The sequence below is a fragment of the Oncorhynchus keta genome, chromosome 13, assembly GCF_023373465.1.
Source record: "Oncorhynchus keta strain PuntledgeMale-10-30-2019 chromosome 13, Oket_V2, whole genome shotgun sequence".
NCBI classification, from domain to species: Eukaryota; Metazoa; Chordata; class Actinopteri; order Salmoniformes; family Salmonidae; genus Oncorhynchus; species Oncorhynchus keta.
Genome location: NC_068433.1, coordinates 48442172 through 48463682, shown reverse-complemented (window position 1 = coordinate 48463682; position 21511 = coordinate 48442172). Strand labels below are relative to the sequence as shown.

At 44.5% G+C, this 21511-nt stretch overlaps 1 protein-coding gene and 1 pseudogene across 2 annotated transcripts in view; one reads left to right on the top strand and one right to left on the bottom strand.

The window, feature by feature from the left end:
* Positions 1-16372, top strand: part of LOC118377842 (liprin-beta-1-like) — a 30726-nt pseudogene extending 14354 nt beyond the window's left edge. Inside the window, exons 3-26 of the transcript XR_008062955.1 lie at positions 1640-1848; positions 2865-2945; positions 3245-3358; positions 3554-3664; positions 4566-4658; positions 5951-6053; positions 6696-6757; positions 6861-6927; positions 7087-7211; positions 7446-7513; positions 7646-7709; positions 10502-10652; positions 10864-10896; positions 11617-11761; positions 11976-12095; positions 12310-12460; positions 12669-12780; positions 12892-12980; positions 13182-13304; positions 13487-13611; positions 13753-13941; positions 14219-14368; positions 14608-14673; positions 15228-16372. The product of XR_008062955.1 is annotated as a liprin-beta-1-like (transcript). The remainder of the gene's footprint in view (positions 1-1639; positions 1849-2864; positions 2946-3244; positions 3359-3553; positions 3665-4565; positions 4659-5950; positions 6054-6695; positions 6758-6860; positions 6928-7086; positions 7212-7445; positions 7514-7645; positions 7710-10501; positions 10653-10863; positions 10897-11616; positions 11762-11975; positions 12096-12309; positions 12461-12668; positions 12781-12891; positions 12981-13181; positions 13305-13486; positions 13612-13752; positions 13942-14218; positions 14369-14607; positions 14674-15227) is intronic.
* Positions 16373-16651: 279 nt separating this feature from the next.
* On the bottom strand, positions 16652-21511 carry LOC118377843 (NADH-cytochrome b5 reductase 3-like). Its single transcript, XM_035764784.2, has 9 exons — positions 21162-21511; positions 20026-20151; positions 19025-19097; positions 18711-18817; positions 18489-18618; positions 18221-18304; positions 18043-18128; positions 17841-17940; positions 16652-17652 (listed from the first exon to the last, which is right to left on the bottom strand). Exons 1-9 carry the CDS (start codon positions 21180-21182, stop codon positions 17480-17482), a joined length of 900 nt encoding a protein of 299 aa, XP_035620677.1. The 5' UTR covers positions 21183-21511; the 3' UTR covers positions 16652-17479.

Below are 21511 nucleotides of genomic sequence, written 5' to 3'. Positions count from 1 at the left end.
TGGTATGTGATTCTTCAGGACACATTCAGAAATCCACATCTGCAGCGCATCACATGGGTCAATGACATCCCACGTGGTGATATTGTCTTTCATCCTACTCGTTGAAGGGAATTAGGAGAGGATGGGCGAGGCTCACACTTCCAACCACAGGGCTAAAACTATAGATGTACCAGTCAAGTGTGGACACACCTACTCATTCAAGGGTTTTTCTTTATTTTCACTATTTTCTACATTGTAGAATAATAGTGAAGCCATCATAACTATGAAATAACATATGGAATCAGGAACCAAAAAGTGTTATTTTAGATTCTTAAAAGTAGCCACCCTTTGCCTTGATGACAGCTTTGCACTCGCTTGGCATTTTCACAACCGCTTCACCTGGAATGATTTATCCAACTGTCTTTAAGGTGTTCCCACATATGCTGAGCACTTGTTGGCTGCTTTTCCTTCACTTTGTGGTCCAACCCATCCCGCCACAATTGGGTTGAGGTCAGGTGATTGTGGAGGCCAGATTATCTGATACAGCACCCCATCTCCCCTTGGTCAAATAGCTCTTACACAGCCTGGAGGTGTGTTGGGTCATTGTCCTATTGAGAAACAAATGATAGTTCCACCTAAGCGTAAACCAGATGGGATGGTGTATCATTGCAGAATGCTGTGATAGCCATACAGGTTAAGTGTGCCTTGAATTCTAAATAAATCAGTGTCACCAGCAAAGCAACATCACACGACCACCTCCATGCTTCACGGTGGGAACCACACATGCGGAGATCATCCGTTCACCTACACTGCATCTCAAAGGCACGGCGTTTGGAACCAAAAATCTAACATTTGATCTCCTCAGACCAAAGGACAGATTTCCACCGGTCTAATGACCATTGCTTGTGTTTCTTGGCCCAAGCAAGTCTTCTTCTTATTGGTGTCCTTTAGTAATGGTTTCTTTGCAGCAATTCGACCATGAAGGCCTGATTTCAAGCGGTCTCTGAACAGTTGACATTGATGTGTCTGTTACTTGAACTCTGAGGCTGCTAACTCTAATGAACTTATTCTCTGCTGCAGAGGATAACTTTGGGTCTTCCTTTCCTGTGGCGGTCCTCCTGAGAGCCAATTTCTGCAACTGCACTTGAAGAATCTTAAAGTAATGATGGACTGTCGTTTTCTGTTTGCTTATTTGATCTGTTCATGCCATAATTTGGACATGGTCTTTTACCAAATAGTGCCATCTTCTGTATACCACCCCTACCTTGTCGCAACACTGATTGGCTCAAACGCAGGCACACCTGTTGAAATGCATTCCAGGTGACTACCTCACAAAGCTGGTTGAGAGAATGCCAAGTGTGTCGAGTGTACAAAGCGGTCAACCACCCGTTGCCTTGATATTTGAAGAATCTCAAATACAAAATATATTCTGATTTAAGACTTTTTTTTTTCTGTTAAATGATTCCATATGTGTTATTTCATAGTTTTGATGTCTTCACTATTATTCTACAATGTAAAAAATAAAGATAAATCCTTGCATGAGTAGGTGTGCAAATCTTGCCTGGTACTGTACCTCCCTGGTACTGTATATCCCTGGTACTAAGCTTCTAACTTGCTTATTTGTTCCTAACCACTTCTCTCCTAACCATGGCCCCAACAGGCTCCAAGGCCATGGACTACTCCAATGGGCTGTTTGACTGCCAGTCGCCCACCTCTCCCTTCCTGGGAAGCCTGCGGGCGCTGCACCTGCTGGAGGACCTGCGGGCGGCGCTGGAGATGATGGACCAGGATGAGAGGGAGGGCCTCCGCTGCCAGGTCCCTGACACCACCGCCGACGGCCTAGTGGAGTGGCTGCAGCAGGGACAACTGGTAGGTAACTCCCTCTGCATTTGCAACAGTAAGAAAACAAACACTGTTAATGTTAGTCAGTATTTTTACTATTGTTAGACATGCTCTAGAACAAAGTATTTGTTAAACCTCCCGCTTTCTGCTGAATGTGTAGTTCATACATGCATCGCTTATGAGCGGAATTACTGTCTTACCTCAATCTGCCCCTTGCCATTTGAGTGGCAGCTAGTTAGATGCGCACACAGCAGAGCGAGAGGGAGAGAGAGCAATGATGTGGTACATCAACTTTTGGCTCGCGGGCGCTACTTTCAGAACTGATGGCTAAAAGGTATACATAAGTACCGGAGGATCTCTTTAATGCATGAGATATTCCGAATTTGAGTGTAATCATGGAAAATGTATTGCTGATGAGTATTCCACACATCGAAGTGCTTTTATTTAGACTAGATTCCTTTTGTGTGATTGCACAGGCAGTGAGTGGTCTGCTTTGTCTTCACAGCCTTACCTGTTATTTATACCTTCACTCTTTTGATTGTATGGTTATTGTGTGATGACATGCTTTGTGAGTAAGTGTCTCTGGAGCGGTGTGTGAAATGGTTTCCATCCTCTTTACTGGAGATGATTCACAGTGAGGCTCATGTTTTCCTCCCTCAAGCCCTTTCGTTCCCTGTGTGAAATATGAGAAGAGGACTTCAGTTTTTGATTCAATTCCCACTTTAGTCACACATAAAGCACTTGCATGTGAGAACCCTATTGACCCTCACGTGTCTCTCAAATAACATGCATTTCACGTCACCGGCTTTTTTTTTCTCTCCCCGGGGAAAATCATGTGATGTTTTTTCAATATAGGGATGCTATGACATCTGAATGCTGTATGCTGGCCTTTTGAGATGGAGTGGTACATCTTCCATATGACTGGAGGCTGCTCTATTCCTAGGGTCAGGAGTCTTTCCTGGTATGGTGGTAGGGCAAGAAGTTATTCCTGACCATATTTATGGCCTCTCTAAGCACTTGGCTTTGGTTGTTTGTGATTTCAGACCAACGGAAATGGCTCCGCCATGATCTACCAGGAACGGCTGTCACGGGTGGAGAGCGATAAGGAGTGTCTCGTCCTTCAGGTGTGTGTCACGAGGCCATGAACAAGCAGAGACCAGCTTTAACAAATAGGAAATACCACCCCATATTGAAAAAAATGTGAACATTACCAAATACATTGTACATGCAAACCGTACATTAGCAAGGGTGCTCTGTTTTAAAGTGTATCTGATAGGTAGCTGTTGAATTCAGTAGGTTTTACCTATTCATGGTGTGAGTGGAAGACATGCATCATAGAGCATGCTCTTAGATCACTAACCCATACCATGAAAACAACACGCAGATGACATGTGGCGTATTATTGAGTGACGACTGTCCCCAGGTGAGTGTTCTCTCAGACCAGGTGGAGGTGCAGGGGGAGAAGATCAGGGATCTGGACATGTGTCTGGAGGAACATAGAGAGAAACTCGACGCCACTGAAGAAACTCTGCAGCAGGTGAGGCCCCAGCAGGGTTGCAGTGTATTATGGTTATTAGCAGGATGTTCTGTCTTATGAGACAGAACCTTGGGCCGAAGGTATTGGTCAGCCTTTTGATCCAAATGTTTCTTTCTGAATGAACACTGATTAACACACTTAATACACTTTGCTCCTACTCGTTTGTGACTGAATCTGTGACTGTGTCCTGTGCAGGAGCTGTTGAGCAGGTCGACCCTGGAGACCCAGAAGCTGGAGCTGATGACCGAGGTGTCCAGTCTGAAACTGAAGCTGACCACTGTGGCGAGAGATCTCAGGGATAGTGAGGTACATGGATGCATTATGGCGATAGACTCACCCACACAGCGATATCATGTCTTTGGTAGATATTTGGCGTTTTGTTCAACGGCAGGCAGACTTCTTATAATATTAGGATGTGAGTTTATATGAATCTTGGCAGTCACCCAAACATTTAATACCATGCAGAGGTCTGTCTCAGTCGGATGGAGTGGGCCCTGATTCGTCATGCAGATCCTGGACTGGCGGGCAGGGAGTGCCAAAACACTGCCTTGCTCCAGCAGCCATTTCCTCTCATAAAATAATTCATATCCCCTCCAGAGAAGTTGGGAGTCTGACAGTCAGGGTTTCCATACACCTAATCTATGAGCACTGAGCAGGCCTGGGCTGGAGGAATCAGGATATTGGATCCTGAGTTTGGGTTTCCGACACTACTATAACCTAGGGAGAGGTGTGTAGAAAGGCAATGTCTTCCATATATATTTAATATCGCCTTTGTTTAATGTTGGGCTTTGTTCGGCTGTAAATCACACACTCATGAGTCTGATCCATTTCTTCTTTCCTACCCACGGTGCTCTGCGGTTTTTACTCTTGTCTAAATGTATGCGTCGTGAATCATGTAGCACATTCTTGTTTAATGATGACGCATATTTCCTGAGTGCTCCGTCTATACGGTAATTGCTCCAAGGTGCAGGAGTATGTATTATCCATGACATAAAAGCAGTTGTAATGGTAATTGACCAGGACGTTTTCTTCAAAATCAAGGATCTGTCTCCATGTTGTAGTGGGCTTCTCTGTTTTTCTCTCTCTAAATTATCTTTGGTGCCTCATTGAGGATTTTTCACTCCAAAAAAACATCCCCCACAGTTTTCTCCAATAGTCTCATCTGAGCCCTTGGACATGTGGGTAATGCAGTCTTTTACCTCCCCAGGGGTTGTACCAGGAAGTCAATGACCTGCGGTTCAGGGTGACCGATATGGAGAATGAAAGACTGCAGTGTGAGAAGAAACTTAAATCCACCAAAGTGAGTAGCGTGGCTAAAAATCTGTCTGCAATACGAAGGCCTTAGGTCAGTCCGTTCAAAAAAGATTGTGCATGACATATGGTCCACAGATTAAGTTTGACTCCCTCTACACTTTTTCTACATAATGTAGGTACTGAATCTATTGTTCCCTTGAATGTTGGTTATAAATCACTGCTTTCACTCTTAGTAATACCACCTTCCTTCATGGTTCATACCCTTTGTCTCCTCTCTCCTTTTCTCCTCCTCTCTCACCCCTGCCTGGCTAACTTCTCCCCTGCAATGTGCTAACCTTTCGCAGCCCTAGGAATGGGGCAGGTGAAGGTTCACTGGAGGTGTGGTGCAGAAGTTAACACCCTGTGCTCTGCTCTTCCCTGTCTGTCCTTATGGGCCTCTAAACCTTCCCTCTGTTCATTGACACTATCCATTTTTCCAACTTTCAGCACATTTCCACTTTGACTAAGTTCTCCTACCAGCTAAGTATAAGTTGCAGATTTCTTAACACACTTGTTTTTCATTTCTTCCTGCCCTGATCCACTTAATTGTATGTTAACTGTACATTGATGCTAAAATGTCTTAAACCTTTGGCTAAGTAAGCTAAACGAATGGATGGAACTGAACGGTCACGGATGACCTTCTGCTGGAGATTAACATCCCAATGGAGCTGTTCTTTCTCAGTGGAATGTGAAAGAAACTGACATGTTTACAGTGTGTTTGTATGGTTCTCTGGTTAAGACACCAGTCCTCTGGTAGAATGTATCCTCACTCTAACCTCATTCTGGGTCATACTGCCCTGCAGCACAGTTGGCATCAGACTGGGTTTTTACTTTCAGTTTGGTCAGACTCTGTTGTCTAGCTGGGTTTTTATCTAGATCTTGGCCTGTATTCATAGTGTCCGATACGAAGAATGCTTCTCTAGTATGAGTTTAGCCTTTTAGGTTAAAATGAATGGACAGGGGATCTGATCCTAGATCAGAGGGGTATACGACAATGCAGGTTCAATGGGTTAGCCAGATAACTTTAATAAACAACCAGAAATAACTATTGATTTTCTGGATAATTAAGAAAGCTACATTTAGATATGTTTTTTTGGTTGTTGAGTCAATTAGGACATGCCCATTTTCAAGCTGCTCTCTCAGAAATAAAGTTATTTGACTATTTAGGCAAGTTAGCTCATTGATCCTGCTTTATACTCTACCCCTCTACTCTGAGACACTTTATGAATATGGGCCTAGAAATGTATCTGTAGTATAATGAGGTCAGAATGGTCCTGAACATGATCCTCTCCCATTCAGGAGGAACTGCAGACTCTTCAGAGGCAGCTGGAGGAGCTGAGGAGGCTAAGAGACCAGGCTACACAGGGAGTGCTGACCTCAGACAGAACAGATGGAGAGAAAGGTGGGAGTACCGGTTACTAGACGTGGGAGGGAGGGGGACCTCACTTCACTCTCATACACACGAGGAGCCATAATATTTCAATAGGCTTAACTTGCACCTTGACAGATTTACGGCAACAAGTTTCCAACATTCCTTTTCCTAATTCGTCTGCAGTTATTTCTGCCCTTAAGTCCCCTTAAGTAATGATGGGTACCATCAAGACATGGCCTGAGCATTGGACTTTCCCCCTGAAATACAATTTTCAAAGCATCCTGTCTATCTCACACAGATAGAAAGGGGGATTTTGTACTTTCCACCTTACTATCGTCTTATCTGTCTTCAGGGCTCATACCAAGCATGTTTAGACATGATCTCTGACTCTTTCAACCCACAGCTGAGGCTCTTATCACCCGTTTACCATAAAGGAATGCAATTTTTGTGGAGTGCAATGTATTCACTTCAAAAATTTATTGGCCTTGAACATGCCCCAAATACTGCAATGTAATTGTCTGCTCAAGTCTATTAGATGTAAAAGTCATGTTGCTTAAGTGGACTTGACTTGCATGTAGGTCTTTATAGACTCAACCAGTGTGTATAGACAGCAGTAGACACCAGACAATATGTCTCTCTGATCCCTGTGGGGGCACGCTTGTTGTTTTCCAGATGTGGATGTGCTGAGGATGAAGAGGGCCATGGAGTCCCTGACGTCAGCTAACAATGACAAGGTACTGGAGCTCCTGTTCACACTTTTTCATAAAGGCTTCTGTAGTTGACGCATGGGGTTCTCAATGGCTTTTCTAACTCTGATCTACCATCCTTCACCCACAGGACCGGCGGATCCAGGAGCTTCAGGAGTCTATCACACGGTACAAGAAGGTCCAGGACTTGGTGAAAGGTGAAACTATGTTCAAGGAGTATGAAACTAGTAATGAAGTGTTTTATCGGTATCATTGCAATAGTTAATTTCTATTTATCGGACTAGATCAATCACGTTTTAGTGTAGAATAATGGACTTGATAATTTTGTGTAACAATTATAACTGCCCCACCCCCAGACACACTGAATGAAGACGATTACGATGACATCCAGGATGACAGATCCCCCTCCATTCAGGTCGCCATGGATACAGACCGGGCCACCCTGGCAGTTGGGGAGGAGACAGGAAGGAGCTGTGACGAGGTAACAACCTCCCCTGTCATAACAATGTCTCTCACACAGGATGGACCCGAGACTCTAGACTTCCTTACCAAAACGTAATGTTAGGAATTTGAGGGTCAACAGGCTTGGGGTATTGGTTTAGCTGGACACCAACTACCTAACCAATGAAACTGTGCTTTGCGACATTGACGAAACATTCATTTTGCGACGTTGACTCTTGTCTTTCTTTCTCTTCCTCTCTCACCCTCTTCCCAGATTCCATCTATTGCAGTGTTATCAGAGCTGGAGCAGGATAGCCTGATACAGGAACCAGACATAGACAGGTGAGGTTGGCTTTTTCCTGGACAAACTACACTCCCATGCACTATTTGTCCATTGGGTCACTGTTTTAATTTGTCAGTATATTCATCATCTCTAGGTCTAGACAGTCGGTTAACTTTCCTTTCTCTTTGCAGTCCACCAGAAGTCCCACCACATTCAGCAGGTAGCCTGGGCCACATAAACAGCAACACAGAGCAGGTAAGACTGTCCTCTTACTCCTATGGTGATGGGGAATGGTGGGTTAACTGGAAAGACCTTGACTTGCTTGCAATCATAGAGTTTATGTACAGTACCAGCCAAAAGTTTGGACACCTACTCATTCAAGGGTTTTTCTTTATTTTTACTATTTTCTACATTGTAGAATAACATCAAAACGATGAAATAACACATGCAATCATGTAGTAACCAAAAAAAGTGTTAAATAAATTTTAGAATTTAGGTTCTTCAAAGTAGCCATTGATGACAGCTTTGCACACTCTTAGCATTCTCTCAACCAGCTTCATCTAGAATACCTTTCCAACAGTCTTGAAGGTGTTCCCACATATGTTGAGAACTTGTTGGCTGCTTTTCCGTCACTCTGCAGTCCAACTCATCCCAAACCGTCTCAATTGAGTTGAGGTTGAGTGATTTTGGAGGCCAGGTCATCTGATGCAGCAAACCAGATGGGATGGCGTATCGCTGCAGAATGCTGCGGTAGCCTTGCTGGTTAAGTGTGCCTTGATTTCTAAATAAATCACTGATAGTGTCACCAGCAAAGCACCATCACACGACCTCCTCCATGCTTCATTGTGGGAACCACCCATACGGAGATCGTCCTACTCTGCAACTCACAAAGACACGGCGGTTGGATCCAAAAATCTCAAATTTGGACTCCTCAGACCAAAGGACAGATTTCCACCAGTCTATTGACCATTGCTTGTGTTTCTTGGACCAAGCAAGTCTCTTCTTCTTATTGGTGTCCTGTAGTAGTGGTTTCTTGGCAGCAATTTGACCATGAGGGCCTGATTTCACGCAGTCTCCTCTGAAAAGTTTGTTGATGTGTCTGTTACTCTGAAGCATTTATTTGGGCTTAAATTTCTGAGGCTGGTAACTCTAATGAACTTATCCTCTGCAGCAGAGGTAACTCTGGGTCTTCCCTTCCTGTGGCGATCCTCAAGAGAGCCAGTTTCGTCATAGCGCTTGATGGTTCTTGCGACTGCACTTGAAGAAACTTTCAAAGTGGTTGAAATTTTCCGAATTGACTGACCTTCATGTCTTAAAGTAATAATGGACTGTCGTTTCTCTTTGCTTTTTTTGAGCTGTTCTTGCCATAATTTGGGCTTCGTCTTTTACCAAATAGGGCTATCTGTATACCGCCCCAACCTTGTCAATCAATCAAATGTATTTACAAAGCCCTTTTTACATCAGCCATTGTCACAAAGTGCTATACAGAAAACCAGCTTAAAACCCCAAACAGCAAGCAATGCAGATGTAGAAGCACAGTGGCTAGGAAAAACTCCCTAGAAAGGCAGAAACCTAGAGAGGAACCAGGCTCTGAGGGGTGGCCAGTCTTCTTCTGGCTGTGCCGAGTGGAGATTATTACATTATATGGCCATGATGTTCATAGATGACCAGCAGGGTCAAATAATAATAATCAGTGGTTGTAGAGGGTGCAACAGGTCAGCACCTCAGGAGTAAATGTCAGTTGGCTTTTCATAGCCGAGCATTCAGTTAGAGACAGCAGGTGTGTGGTAGAGAGAGAGAGTCGAAAACAGCAGGTCCGGGACAAGGTAGCACGTCCGGTGAACAGGTCAGGGTTCCATAGCCACAGGCAGAACAGTTTGAAACTGGAGCAGCAGCACGACCAGGTGGATTGGGGACATCAAGGGGTCATCAGGCCAGGTAGTCCTGAGGCATGGTCCCAGGACTCGGGCCCTCTGAGATAGGAGGGGGAGAGAGAGGGAGCATACTTACATTCACACTGGACAAGATGGGAGAAACACTCCAGATATAACAGACTGACCCTAGCCCCCGACACAAACTATTGCAGCATAAATACTGGAGGCTGAGACAGGAGGGGTCGAGACACTGGCCCCGCCCGCGATACCCCGGACAGGGCCGACCCAGGCAGGATATAACATAAGTAATGGGCTCACAGGCATTAAGAAGGAAAGAAATTATACAAATTCACTTTTTAACAAGGCACACCTGTTAATTGAAATGCATTCCAGATGACTACATCATGAAGCTGGTTTAGAGGATGCCAAAAGTGTACAAAGCTGTCAAGGCATAAGGTGGCTACTTTGAAGAATCTCAAATAAACAAATCAATACATATATATTTTATAACTTTTTTGGTTACTACAAGATTCCATGTGTTATTTCATAGTGCTGATGTCCACTACTATTCTACAATGTAGAAAATAGTAAAAATAAAGAAACCCTTGAATGAGAAGATGTCCAAACTTTTTTGTTTTACAGGGTCAGCCATAGTAGTACAGCGCTTCTGGAGCAAATTAGGGTTATGTGCCTTGCTCAGGCGCACATCGGCAGATTTTTCACCTTGTCGGCTCGGGTATTAGAACCAGCAACCATTTGGTTAATGGCCCATTGTTCTAGTCTTAAATCACATTTTTGTCACCAAAACTAGGACACTAGAGCTTCTTGTCTTTGACCTTTTTGACCTCTCAACATGGGAGAGTCTCAAAGGTGTGTCTCTCAAACGGGCCAGTCATACAGATACAGGTTCTATCTCTTATCTCCCCCACATGGAGGGCGGAGTCACTGAGCCCCACTGTGACGGCTGACTGGACTCCGGACTGTCTATCAGTATGATATGAAATCATAATAGGATTCCTGAGCAATGGTTGTTTTGAGTTGTGTTACTCCACCGCCACCTGGTGGTACAACAGAACTATGGAGCTGGTTATATTGGGAGATTGACTGTTTACTGGCATGCCAAATATTTTATTAGGTTAATGTGCTCATAATGACCCCTCACCCCTTTTCTAGACCACAGTTGAGGAGCCCAGCCCCCCATCCACCTCCCCATCAAACCCCAGCAGTAATGAAAGCTTTGGGACCAAGAAGGCCCGCTCCTCCTTTGGACGTGGTTTCTTCAAGATGCGTGGAGGCAAGAGGACGTCCAGTGCCCCAAATCTGGGTGAGTCATCATTGGGGGGGGGTACTCGTTTCTCTGCACGGGGTGGTGTGAACAATAAATATTACTCCATGTTCATGATGTAAAAAAAATATTCACAGTTCCATTCCTTAGTGTGTGTTTTTCTTATGTCTGTCTGTCTGGTAGTATTCACACTAGTGACTATGTTCTATCCTTGCTCTCTCTATTCTCCATGGTTCTATGTGATGTGAAGATCGCAGCCGGAGTGCGAGTGCGCCTACGTTGGGTACAGTACAGTAGTCTGCAGCGCAGAGCCCCACAGACGGGCCAGGCCTGCAGTATGGCAGATCAGGATGAACGCTGGATGTGTGCGGGGATACTAGCACAACAATGTGATCACCATCTAACGTTACTACACAACTAGACCCATCGTAGACTAAATAAAAAGGCTGTCTGTTTTTCTGAACCCTCTTGAGGCTGATTGGGTCATAGATGGTAAATGGTTACATTGTTGTGTGAAGAATCCCTAGATATTCCCCTACCTCCATTTTCCTACTCTTCATTTTTCATTTGTATCAAGCAAGTGAAATTTTTAGTTGATCGCTGTTGTGAGCGGGGTGGTTTTTAGTGTGATTTCTTTCCCCTTTTAAATCATATCCAGTTGTTCATTATCCATGACGTGACACCATCTGCAATGATGCCGCTTAACTCTGCTAGCTGTCCTTAAAGATGCGCCTCTGAGATTTGTCTTTTACAGTTGGAAGTCTATGAATTTGCATCAAAGTTCATGTCAACCAGTCCTGCATGAGTTGAGTTGTGGTGCTTTTGAGTGGTTCTTGGCGTACTCATAGTGGTGGTGGTGTTTAGTGGAAGATGTAGTCCAGAAGTGGTTATGGTGGCCATTACAGCTGTAGTCCTTGGACAGTGTTGGCCTCGAGTTTCCTGTGGTGGTGGATTGTCAGATGTCAGCTATTGATCTAACAGGGGTGTGTGTGTTTGAATCCAGCTGAGACAGAGTGTAGGGGCACAGACCACTTGGACTTGGCTGGTGCCCCGCCACACAAACCTCAGGGAGGAGACAGCAGCCAGACCCTACCTTCCTCACCAGAGGCCAAGAAGAAGTCCAGAGGCTTTATGAAGTTCTTAGGCAGGTGGGTCAAAATGTTCTCTATATTCCCTAAATTTAGAAAGAGGTGAGGAGATGGTATGCAAGGTAATTGGGGGAAAGATTAATTAAGATGGAGCCAGGGTTTTTAAATTAAACTATTGCTTTATTAACTGTAATACAAGGGACAGAGGGTTTGCTGTAACACGAGGATCGAGCATGGCAGGATATTTAGGCTTGCTGTGTTCTGACCCCTCTAGGCTGAAGAGAAGTCACTCCACCTCGCTAGACCTGGAGGAGACTGAGTTCAGGAGGGGAGGAGTCAGAGCCACGGCCGGCCCCCGACTGGGCTGGTCACGTGACCTGCAGCACAGCGCCGAGTATGTGAAGCTCACCTCTTGCTAGACTGTCTCTGTGTGTGTATCTGTCTGTGAACTAGAGATGTAGAAGAAGGGATCAGAAGTTTATTGGAACTAAGTCTATAGTATCACAGTTTTAGGATATTAGGATTTTGTGGTGTCAGAGGAGCAAATGGGAATGAATGATGTACTGTTTACCCTCCACGTTAATGGTGAGTGCTCTCTCCCCCCTCAGTGATGTGGACGCTCCCTTTGCGCAGTGGAGTAAGGAGCAGGTGTGTGTGTGGTTGCAGGAGCAGGGCCTGGGGCTGCACGTGGCTCAAGCCCAGCAGTGGATCCGCTCAGGATTCACCCTGCTGCAGGCCTCCCAGCATGACCTGGAGAAGGTAGGACGGCTCAGTAGAGCATCCAGGAGGCGTCTCGTGCATTCTGTGTCGCTAGACATTTTAATGAAACTCCCGATGTTAAAGCTTATAGTTGCTAATGTTCACTTTGCTACCTGTGTCCTGACACATATTTTCTCTATCACTCTCTTCCTAACTGTACAGTATGTGAGATGTCTTAAACAATCCATACATGTTTCTGTGGCAACAGGAGTTGGGGATCAAACAGCCCCTCCACAGGAAGAAGCTGCAGCTGGCTCTCCAGGCACTGGGATCAGAGGAGGATGTCAGCAAGGCCAAACTGGACCACAACTGGGTGACCAGTGAGTGACCACTGACCACAGCCTCAGAGTTATCAAAAAGCCTTGACAATGAAAAATGGAATAACCTTTCTGTGACTTGTGATTGATTTGAGTTGTTTTGGTGTTTCTCAGGATGGCTTGATGATATTGGTCTGCCACAGTATAAGAGCCAGTTTGATGAGGGGAGGGTCGATGGACGAATGCTACACTACATGACTGTGGTGAGTCTTAATTTGCAGTAGTTGGTCTAACGCGGCTAAAATGAATTAGAATCCATGTCAAAGGGGGTGAATAAAGTCAATTAAATGACAAATCCTTGCTTTTGTGTGATCATCTGTATGTCTAGTGTCCTTTTTATTTCTTATTGCTTGACTGTATTCATTCTCCTGACTGAGAAGAGTATGTGTGTTTGTCCCCTTCAGGATGACCTGCTGTCTCTTAAGGTGGGCAGTGTTCTCCACCACCTCAGCATCAAGAGAGCCATCCAGGTCCTCCGGCTCAACTTCTACGAGCCCAACTGCCTCCGCCGACGGCCCTCTGACGAGGTACGGTTTAGTCACTTCTAAATAAATAAACACTTTATTTTTCTCTCCCTGTGCTTTCATATCCACCATACACATGGTCTCACTTCACCAGTTCAGTTACATTTCAGTGGTGTTATTTGTAAAGGAGAAAATAAGCGTTTCTGTTTTTATTAACACCAACTTAAAAGAAAATGTCTCCCCAGAACAACATCACACCAGGGAGATCTCCCAGTGGACCAATCACAGAGTGATGGAGTGGCTGAGATCAGTGGACCTGGCTGAGTACGCGCCTAACCTGAGGGGCAGCGGTGTTCACGGGGGGGTCATGGTGAGAGGGGGGGGGTCTCTGTTTGAATTGGCTTGCCACTGACTCATTTCAGGAACACACACCTTCAACAGTGTATACATACACTGACTGCCTTTTACTGGTGTCTGTCTCACTCTTCGTTTGCATCTCTCCTTGTCTCAGGTGCTGGAGCCTCGCTTCAACGTGGAGTCCCTAGCCCTCCTGCTCAACATCCCTCCCAACAAGACCCTGCTGCGCCGCCACCTGGCCACCCACTTCCACCTGCTCATCGGCTCCGCTGCCCAGCGCAGCAAACAGGAGTGTCTGGAGAACCCTGACTACACCCTGCTCACTGCCACCGCCAAGGTCAAGGTAGGGTCAACTCGCAGCTTGTAAGGCATCAGCTTGTTAGACATGCAGAGATTTGGGGATCAGTGTATGTTTATTGATCTGATCAGTGACCGTGGCTGTGTCCCACTGCTCTAAGTTGGCCTCATGACCACTTATATGTGAATGGACTAGATTTTGTCCTTTCAGATCAGTGGTCAGCAGGAAAAGGAGATGAGGACAGACTGCTTTTTAATACTATTGGCACACAGCCGTTTGTCCCCATTTGACTGACTCTCTCCCATCATCCTCTCTCCTCCAGCCCAGAAGGCTGCCGTTCGGTGGCTTCGGGACCCTGCGTAAGAAGCGCCATGAGGACAGCGAGGAGTACGTGTGCCCCATGGACGTGGAGATGCCCAAGAACAGCAGCTTCCAGGGGGGCCTGAGGATCTACGAGGACAACCTGGACCAGGTAGGGGACTGCCATTAACTCCTTCAACTTCAGTGAATGTGGGTGTTTTTAGTGTGGCTTTTTTTAGCCCCTTCAACTGAGGCGCTAACTATTTAAAATGTATTAATGATAATCATCCTTTAGGTGAGGTTAGAGCACTTCAATGAACAGATGAGGGTGGAATGTGGTACCACAAGAGGATAGTGTTTTACTTTTAATGTTCCATGTGAAGTGCTCTTGAACACTGTCTGTACTCTTAGATGGAGGACTCTGAAGGGGCTGTGAGGCAGATAGGAGCATTTTCTGAGGAAATCGACAACCTGACGGTAAGAAGTCATTAAAAAGCTCACATGAGGCCTCCGGAGTGGCGCAGCTGTCTAAGGCAGTGCTAGAGGTGTCACTACAGACCCGGGTTCGATCCCGGGCTGTATCACAACCGGCTGTGATCGGGAGTCCCATAGGGCGGCGCACAATTGGCCCAGCGTCGTCCGGGTTAGGGGAGGGTTTGGCTGGGGGGGGTTTACTTGGCTCATCGTGCTACAGAGGCTGGCCAGGTCATCAGTTGAACGGTGTTTCCTCCGACACATTGGTGTGGCTGGCTTCCGGGTTAAGCGGACAGGTGTTAAGAAGTCCTATTTCGGAGGACACATGACTCTAACTTCACCTTTCCTGAGCCCATTGGGGAGTTGCATGAGACAAGATTGAAAAGGGGGGTAAAATACCCCCCCACCCCACAAACTCACATGATCACACATCAAATCACTTATGTGCCTCTCAGCAAGCTGTGCTCTAGCAAAACAACCATGGCACTTTTCTGGCAGTTATTAATCTCTTTTGTTTTCCTGTGTGACTTCAGTGTGTTTTCTCCTGCATGTTTCAGAGCATGCTGAAGGAGGATGAATTCTTCAGCGAGGTCTCCTTTCGCTCCCCCGAGGCCAGCGTCACCGATGACGACTCCAACGTGTGAGGGAGGGTTCCCGCCAATTAAATGTATTAACTTTAGATGACTGACAGGGGGTGCTGTTTTGCAGCCACCACACAGCCATTTTGTTACTCCTCAATTGTCAAAAACAAATGTAGACATTAAATCATTTCTACAGCTTCTAAAATCATTTTTTTACAAGTATATTCTATTAGACACCTGTTAATGCATACTTTGAAATGTGTAAAAATACAAGGGAGTACTAATGACTGTCCCCACAACAACAAATAAATGCATGTCATTTTGTCCTTTAAACATTTGAAGTGCTGTAGAATTCAAGTCATTCCTATGGAGGAGTGCTCCTTCTGAGGAGCACCAATATGGCTGACGGGTGGCTTCAAAGCCTCCCATTGGCCGTTACATAGCATCAGCAATCCAGGGTTAATACACATCATTGGCCCCAGCTGGCGTCACCATGCAACCCCCCTTTACACACACACACCTTGATAAGCTGTCTTCTACAACCTGAGACCACCTATGCCCTTACGTCGTTGTCGTTTCAGCAATTTACTATCTCTTGCTCTGCATTCCCAAGTGAAGTTACACATGTGTATTTATTTAAGTTGTTGAAATGTAGCGCATGACTTGAGATTTCAACATGGGAGCATTTACTTTATACTTCCATACTTGTGTTACAGAACTGTTTTTCTATATATTTGTTTGAATATTTACATGGTATGCCATTGTCCTGACTTATTTTTGGAACCCTCACACCTATTAGCAATTATAACCTAAAAGATTGGTCAAGTCGCAGTGGGACACTTAGACTGCAATGTTTTGACTTTAATCCCTAATTTCCTCTCCATGTTCTCATTTGATGCTCCTGTTTGTGTCCCAAAGTAATTCAATATTATCACGTTGGTTTGTCCTGCCATGTGGAATTTTAGGAACATGGAAGCCCAATGTTCTAGAATGTAAACATCACCAGAAAGCAATGATATTGTTTTGCAAGCCTTAACCATATCAGTGAACACAATGTAATGTACTGTGTACTGTTTCTATGCATCTTTTTGTGAATTGTCAATAAAAACATGGTAAAATGATGGGCTACATGACTGTGTATACTAGCCTAGAGATGGGTGAGCGATGTACATTTGAGATACTTCAAGGTCTGAGTTGAGCACTTGTTGATAGATCCTTACACCAGCCAGAGACCCACAAGTCCCATTTTGTATCAGTGATAATGCAATTTCAGAATGTGGGAGGGACATGTCCCCAGTGAAAGTTGCACTTGAATCCAGCCATTACTTCAACCCAGCAACTAGATCAGTCAAGGCTGTGCTTACATCAGGATGTCAAAAGATATCAGAATTAGGCTGAGCTTACCCAATTATAGACAATTTATTGCATTTGTATTTATTGGTCTCAATATAACATGTTGCATAATGAAACCATATTTCAAGTGCTGTAAAGACATTAAGCACATGGAAAGACTCCAGTAACAGCTTCAAGATATCCTCCCTTTAGTCACTCGTTCTGCAACAATATGGAATAAGTACATCACACTTTAGGGAATAGTTTGCAGTGGAAGCAACTGAGCAGTATTATGGTCATCAGCTGTGCATACAAAGAAGTATTGCTAAGGCACTCAAGTAAAACTATACTGAACAAAACATGCAGAAATGTTCCAGTTAAAGCTTTTTTTTTTTTTTAGTGTTTACTTCCCTGTTAGTGAGCATTTCGCCTTTGCAATGATTATAGGTGCACCTTGTGCTGGGGACACAAAGGCCAGGAGTACTTGTCTAACAAAACCCTTGTGGGAAAAAAGTAGGCCTATCATGTGAAATCCATAGACTAGGGTCTAATTCATTTACGAGGTTCATAGGAGGAAATCAGTTGAGTTTATATTTTGTTCAGTACACAGGTATCAGTCAATTAGTTTGACAGGAAGAACATTCAAATAATTGTTTCCTCCAACTACCAGTTACTCAATTCAGAATGATAAATCAGAAAATGCTTTAGACACCACTCATTTCAGGATTCTGTTTTGGAAATTAAGGCACACCAAATTACAGAAAATGGTCCACTAATTCTGCTGTAGGATAAGTGAAATGATTTCAACAGATGATCAAGCGCTGATGCAAGAGATTTAACAAATGTTGGGTGTGGCTGATCATTGAGCCCATTTAACACCTCGCCTGGGATGGCTTCTAAAAGGTGAACCTCCGGCTGCTGGCGTGGCCCACTTTGTCCAGGTTGGGGTTACAGGCAAACTGGATCATGGGAGGCGGTCCGCACAGGAGGATGAGAGTGTCGTCTCCAGGGGTTGGAAGGTGGTCCCTCACCATGTCTTCACTGATGAAGCCTTGGCTGTACTCCCACTCTGATGATTAAAGAGACATTAAACTTTAAGTCACTCCGGACCAGACAAGATTCTTTCTTAGCCTTCTCTTAAATCTTTGTGAGCCTTTAACGACATTTATTGACACTTCAACAGGGGAAAAAAACATTTATTTCCCAATATCAGCTCATGTTCACTGAAACATAATAGAAGTTATGCGCATCTCTTACCCTCAGGAGCCCTGTCCAGGGTGAACCATAGCTTGAACCGGGTTGGGTGATTAGCTGCGATCTCCTCCAACTCCGGTCGAAGCAAGATGTCTTTCTCGGTCTGAGGGAGAATAGGATAGAGAAGGTATTAGGGACTACTAGCCCATGTTTGAACTCCTTGACATCAGATTTAAACCAGATGAGGAAAGCGGTGTAAACTCACCTGGTTGGCGAAGAGCAGATGACACACTGTCTGGTCCTGGGGATCCTTCATTATAGCTGTGATGAGCTGCAGCATGGGAGTGATTCCTGAGGGAACAGGATCCAATAGAACACATGTCAACCCATCACAGATGGCCATTCTGCTATGTACAGATTGAGCATGGTGGCTTTTGTTTTACCAGTCCCTCCTGCGATCATGCCCACTTGCTTGGCAGTTTTGATCACAGGCTCCGCCTTTTTTTCTGCCTTGATGGCAAAAGCCCCTGTTGAAACACCCAATAAACAAACCAATTTAGTAAAGGAGTGGCTTGCGTGCACTTCTTCACCATTGACCTAGCTCAGAGCAGTGACCACTTAAGAAACATTTTCAGCCAGGGCCTAAATATACATAACAGGGTATTTAATGCAAGATCACAGTGACAATGTTGGGCAAACGTGATGACTCACCGTTTCCTTGGTAGACCAGCAGGCCGCTGGGCCCTCTGAAATCAATAGTGTCGCCAATCCGGAGGCTCTCCAAGTACTGACTCATCTTCCCACCTTCAGGAAACTTTGGATTAACGTTCTTGTAGTAAATCTGGGAAGCAAGAACATTTGTTGGAAAAACTGGTTGAGGAGATGGAGGTTGAATTATAGTACAGAGAAAGCTTCTTCAGATGATGTGTGTACCTTCACTACCAGGTCTACGAAGCCTACGTCGTCATCACTAGACACAGGTGTGTACGGTCTGACCACCAGGACTCCATCCGGTTTGGCAGACAGGTATATGTGTTGCCCTGGGAACGTAAACAGTCAAAGTATGGTGGCCACTTAAATGAAGAGTAGTCGTGATGGTGCGAAGACAACACAACAAACAGATATATTTTTGTATGATTTCAGATTCAGACCAGGATTACATTCAATGTTAAATTATATTATAGTCTAATAGTGTTTTTATATAAATGCTCAAAAGTTGAACAGCGACATCAATTGAATGTACTCACCAATGGGTAGCCCAAGGACTTGATCCTTTTCCCGCAGGGCAAAACGGAATTTCCTTGTGTCATGACTGATGATCTATGAGAACCACAACACAGCATTTCACAGCTGCACTGACATGATATAGATCCCTCAAACTCAACTCTGGACCTCAAAGATAGTTCCACCACGTTCTCTCACTGTTTTCCTCTAAAATCAGGGCTATATTTAGACCTGGGACACCCAAGTGTGCAATTAATTATCAGGTTGAACAGAAAAACAGCAAGCTCCGGACCTCATAGGGTGAGTTGAATACCCCTGATATAAAGCACACACACTGTTGACTGATTGTTAGCCTTGATCCACAGTAGCCGTCTGTACAAGAGCAATAACTTCAAACTACAATCCAGACTGGTTGCATATTGACCTCTGCACTAAATGGAGAAACCGCAGTCTGTAGCAATGCAGCAGCTGCCCAGTCCAAGTCCTAAAGGGCTTGTGACACAGACCAGCCTAACTTATGTGTTTGGTCTTTGTGCAGTTCCAGTAATGGTAAGGAGCATTTCCACAGTAACAGAGTGATGCTAAGACTCAAACAAAACAACAATGATTACAAAGCATAGAACTCAGTGCAAATGCAAAGTTTGGTAACAGAATGACGGTTTGTGTGATCATTATGTTACTAAACATTACATCTGCACTGTTCAGGTATAAAAAAAAAGGTTTTGAGTGTGGAAATTTTTAAAAGTAGTCATTGTGCATAGTTTGTTTAACTTTGCAATCATTGGTTTTTGTTTTACATAAATGTTAAGGTGAAAAATCTGAGTCGGAGCATCACTCTGTTTCATGGAATTGCCTTTCTAGAACAGCACTGGGCATCCCAGATCAAACATGTCTTATCTAGTCACAATTGTTACTCATTATTTCTTAGTCCAATTAGTTTCATTCACTCTATTATATTAATAATGTGAATGTGGTTTCACCACAGCACAGGAATAATAACCTGATCACAACACTGAATTCTTACCTCTTTATCTATCAGCCTTAATGCATATTTGATGTTGGGGTCCTCTAGGGTGATGGCAGTTTTCTTCTTTGAGAGGAAGAGGCTCAGGATGAGGTTGATAATGTTGTCAATACTGCTCCGAATGAGCTGTGGAGATGGGAAAGGAAGGTTTGCCTTTTCAGTTGAAGTTATTGTGGAAATAAGGATGTCGATCTTTACCATGTTGAACATTGTAAAGACTGCTGCCATGATTGGGAGGGGAAAATTACAGACTGTACCAACAAGTCAACAAAAACAGTTTTAACAGTTACTGATATACAATGCATCAGTCAGTGTGATATTACACCTAACTTGACAAATAGTTTAGTCATAATGGATAGGCACAACGCTTCCCTAAAATTAGGGGAGTGGTTATGTCAGAGGAACACTGGGGAAACCCGAATTTCACCACATCTCAGTGCAAGAGGCGTCACTACATTCCCTGGTTCGATTCCAGGCTGTATCACATCTGGTGGTCATTGGGAGTCCCATAGGGCTACGCAGCGTCCCAATTGGCACAGCGACGTCCGGGTTTGGCCGTCATTGTAAATAAGAATGTGTTCTTAACTGACTTGCCTAGTTAAATAAATACGCACACACCCCAACATTGGACCAAACTGCTGCGCTCACCACTATTCGATAGCTAGTAGCTAGCTAACTTAATAACGACATGGTAGAGCCACAGCGGCGTGCACTCCTTTGACAAGTGTGCAGAGATCTCCATGCTGGCAATTTTAATCAGAAATTAACCCGACTGTCAATCACGTAAACTAGGTAACGTTAACTCACTCCCTAGCGCCATGCAACGCCCAAACATCTCAATAAGAGGCAAAGCAAAAGCTTTGGTTATCAAGTTAGGTAGTTATGATGACAGTTTACTATATACCATATGACTGACTTACTTACTTACTACAGCTACGGTGGATTAAACACCTGATGGTTCACGACGAAGATCTGTTACTAGCTACACTGTAGTCTACAGTACTAGTTAGCCAACCATAGCTAGCTTGCCTGCCGTTCGCTATAGATTCCTTGTGCAGTGTCAAATAGCACAACTGTAGCTCAGCCTAAACCAATGTAAAAAATATCATATTTAGCTAGTTGGCAATTATACTTACCCCAATGATGTAAGACAGCATCTTGTTTTTAACACCTTACAAGGCAACAGCGAAAAGTATGTTCTCCGAGGAAAACCCGTCGCGCTGTCAAAGTACTGACTCCGGGGCTTTCAAGGCAACTGGGTACTCGGAAAAAATACGAGGTCAAATCATGACGTCGGTGATCTTCAGATCGGAAAGTTGGAGTTCTAGAAGAGGCCCGAATTCACGAGTTGGAATTCCGAGTTGGATGACCGTTCAAAACGATCTTTCGCACTTTGCGAGTTTTTTTTATCGCAAATTCACAGCTCTCTTGAAAGCACTGAAGTCGTACATCAGATATTTTTGAGTTCACAGTTGTTTTGAACGCG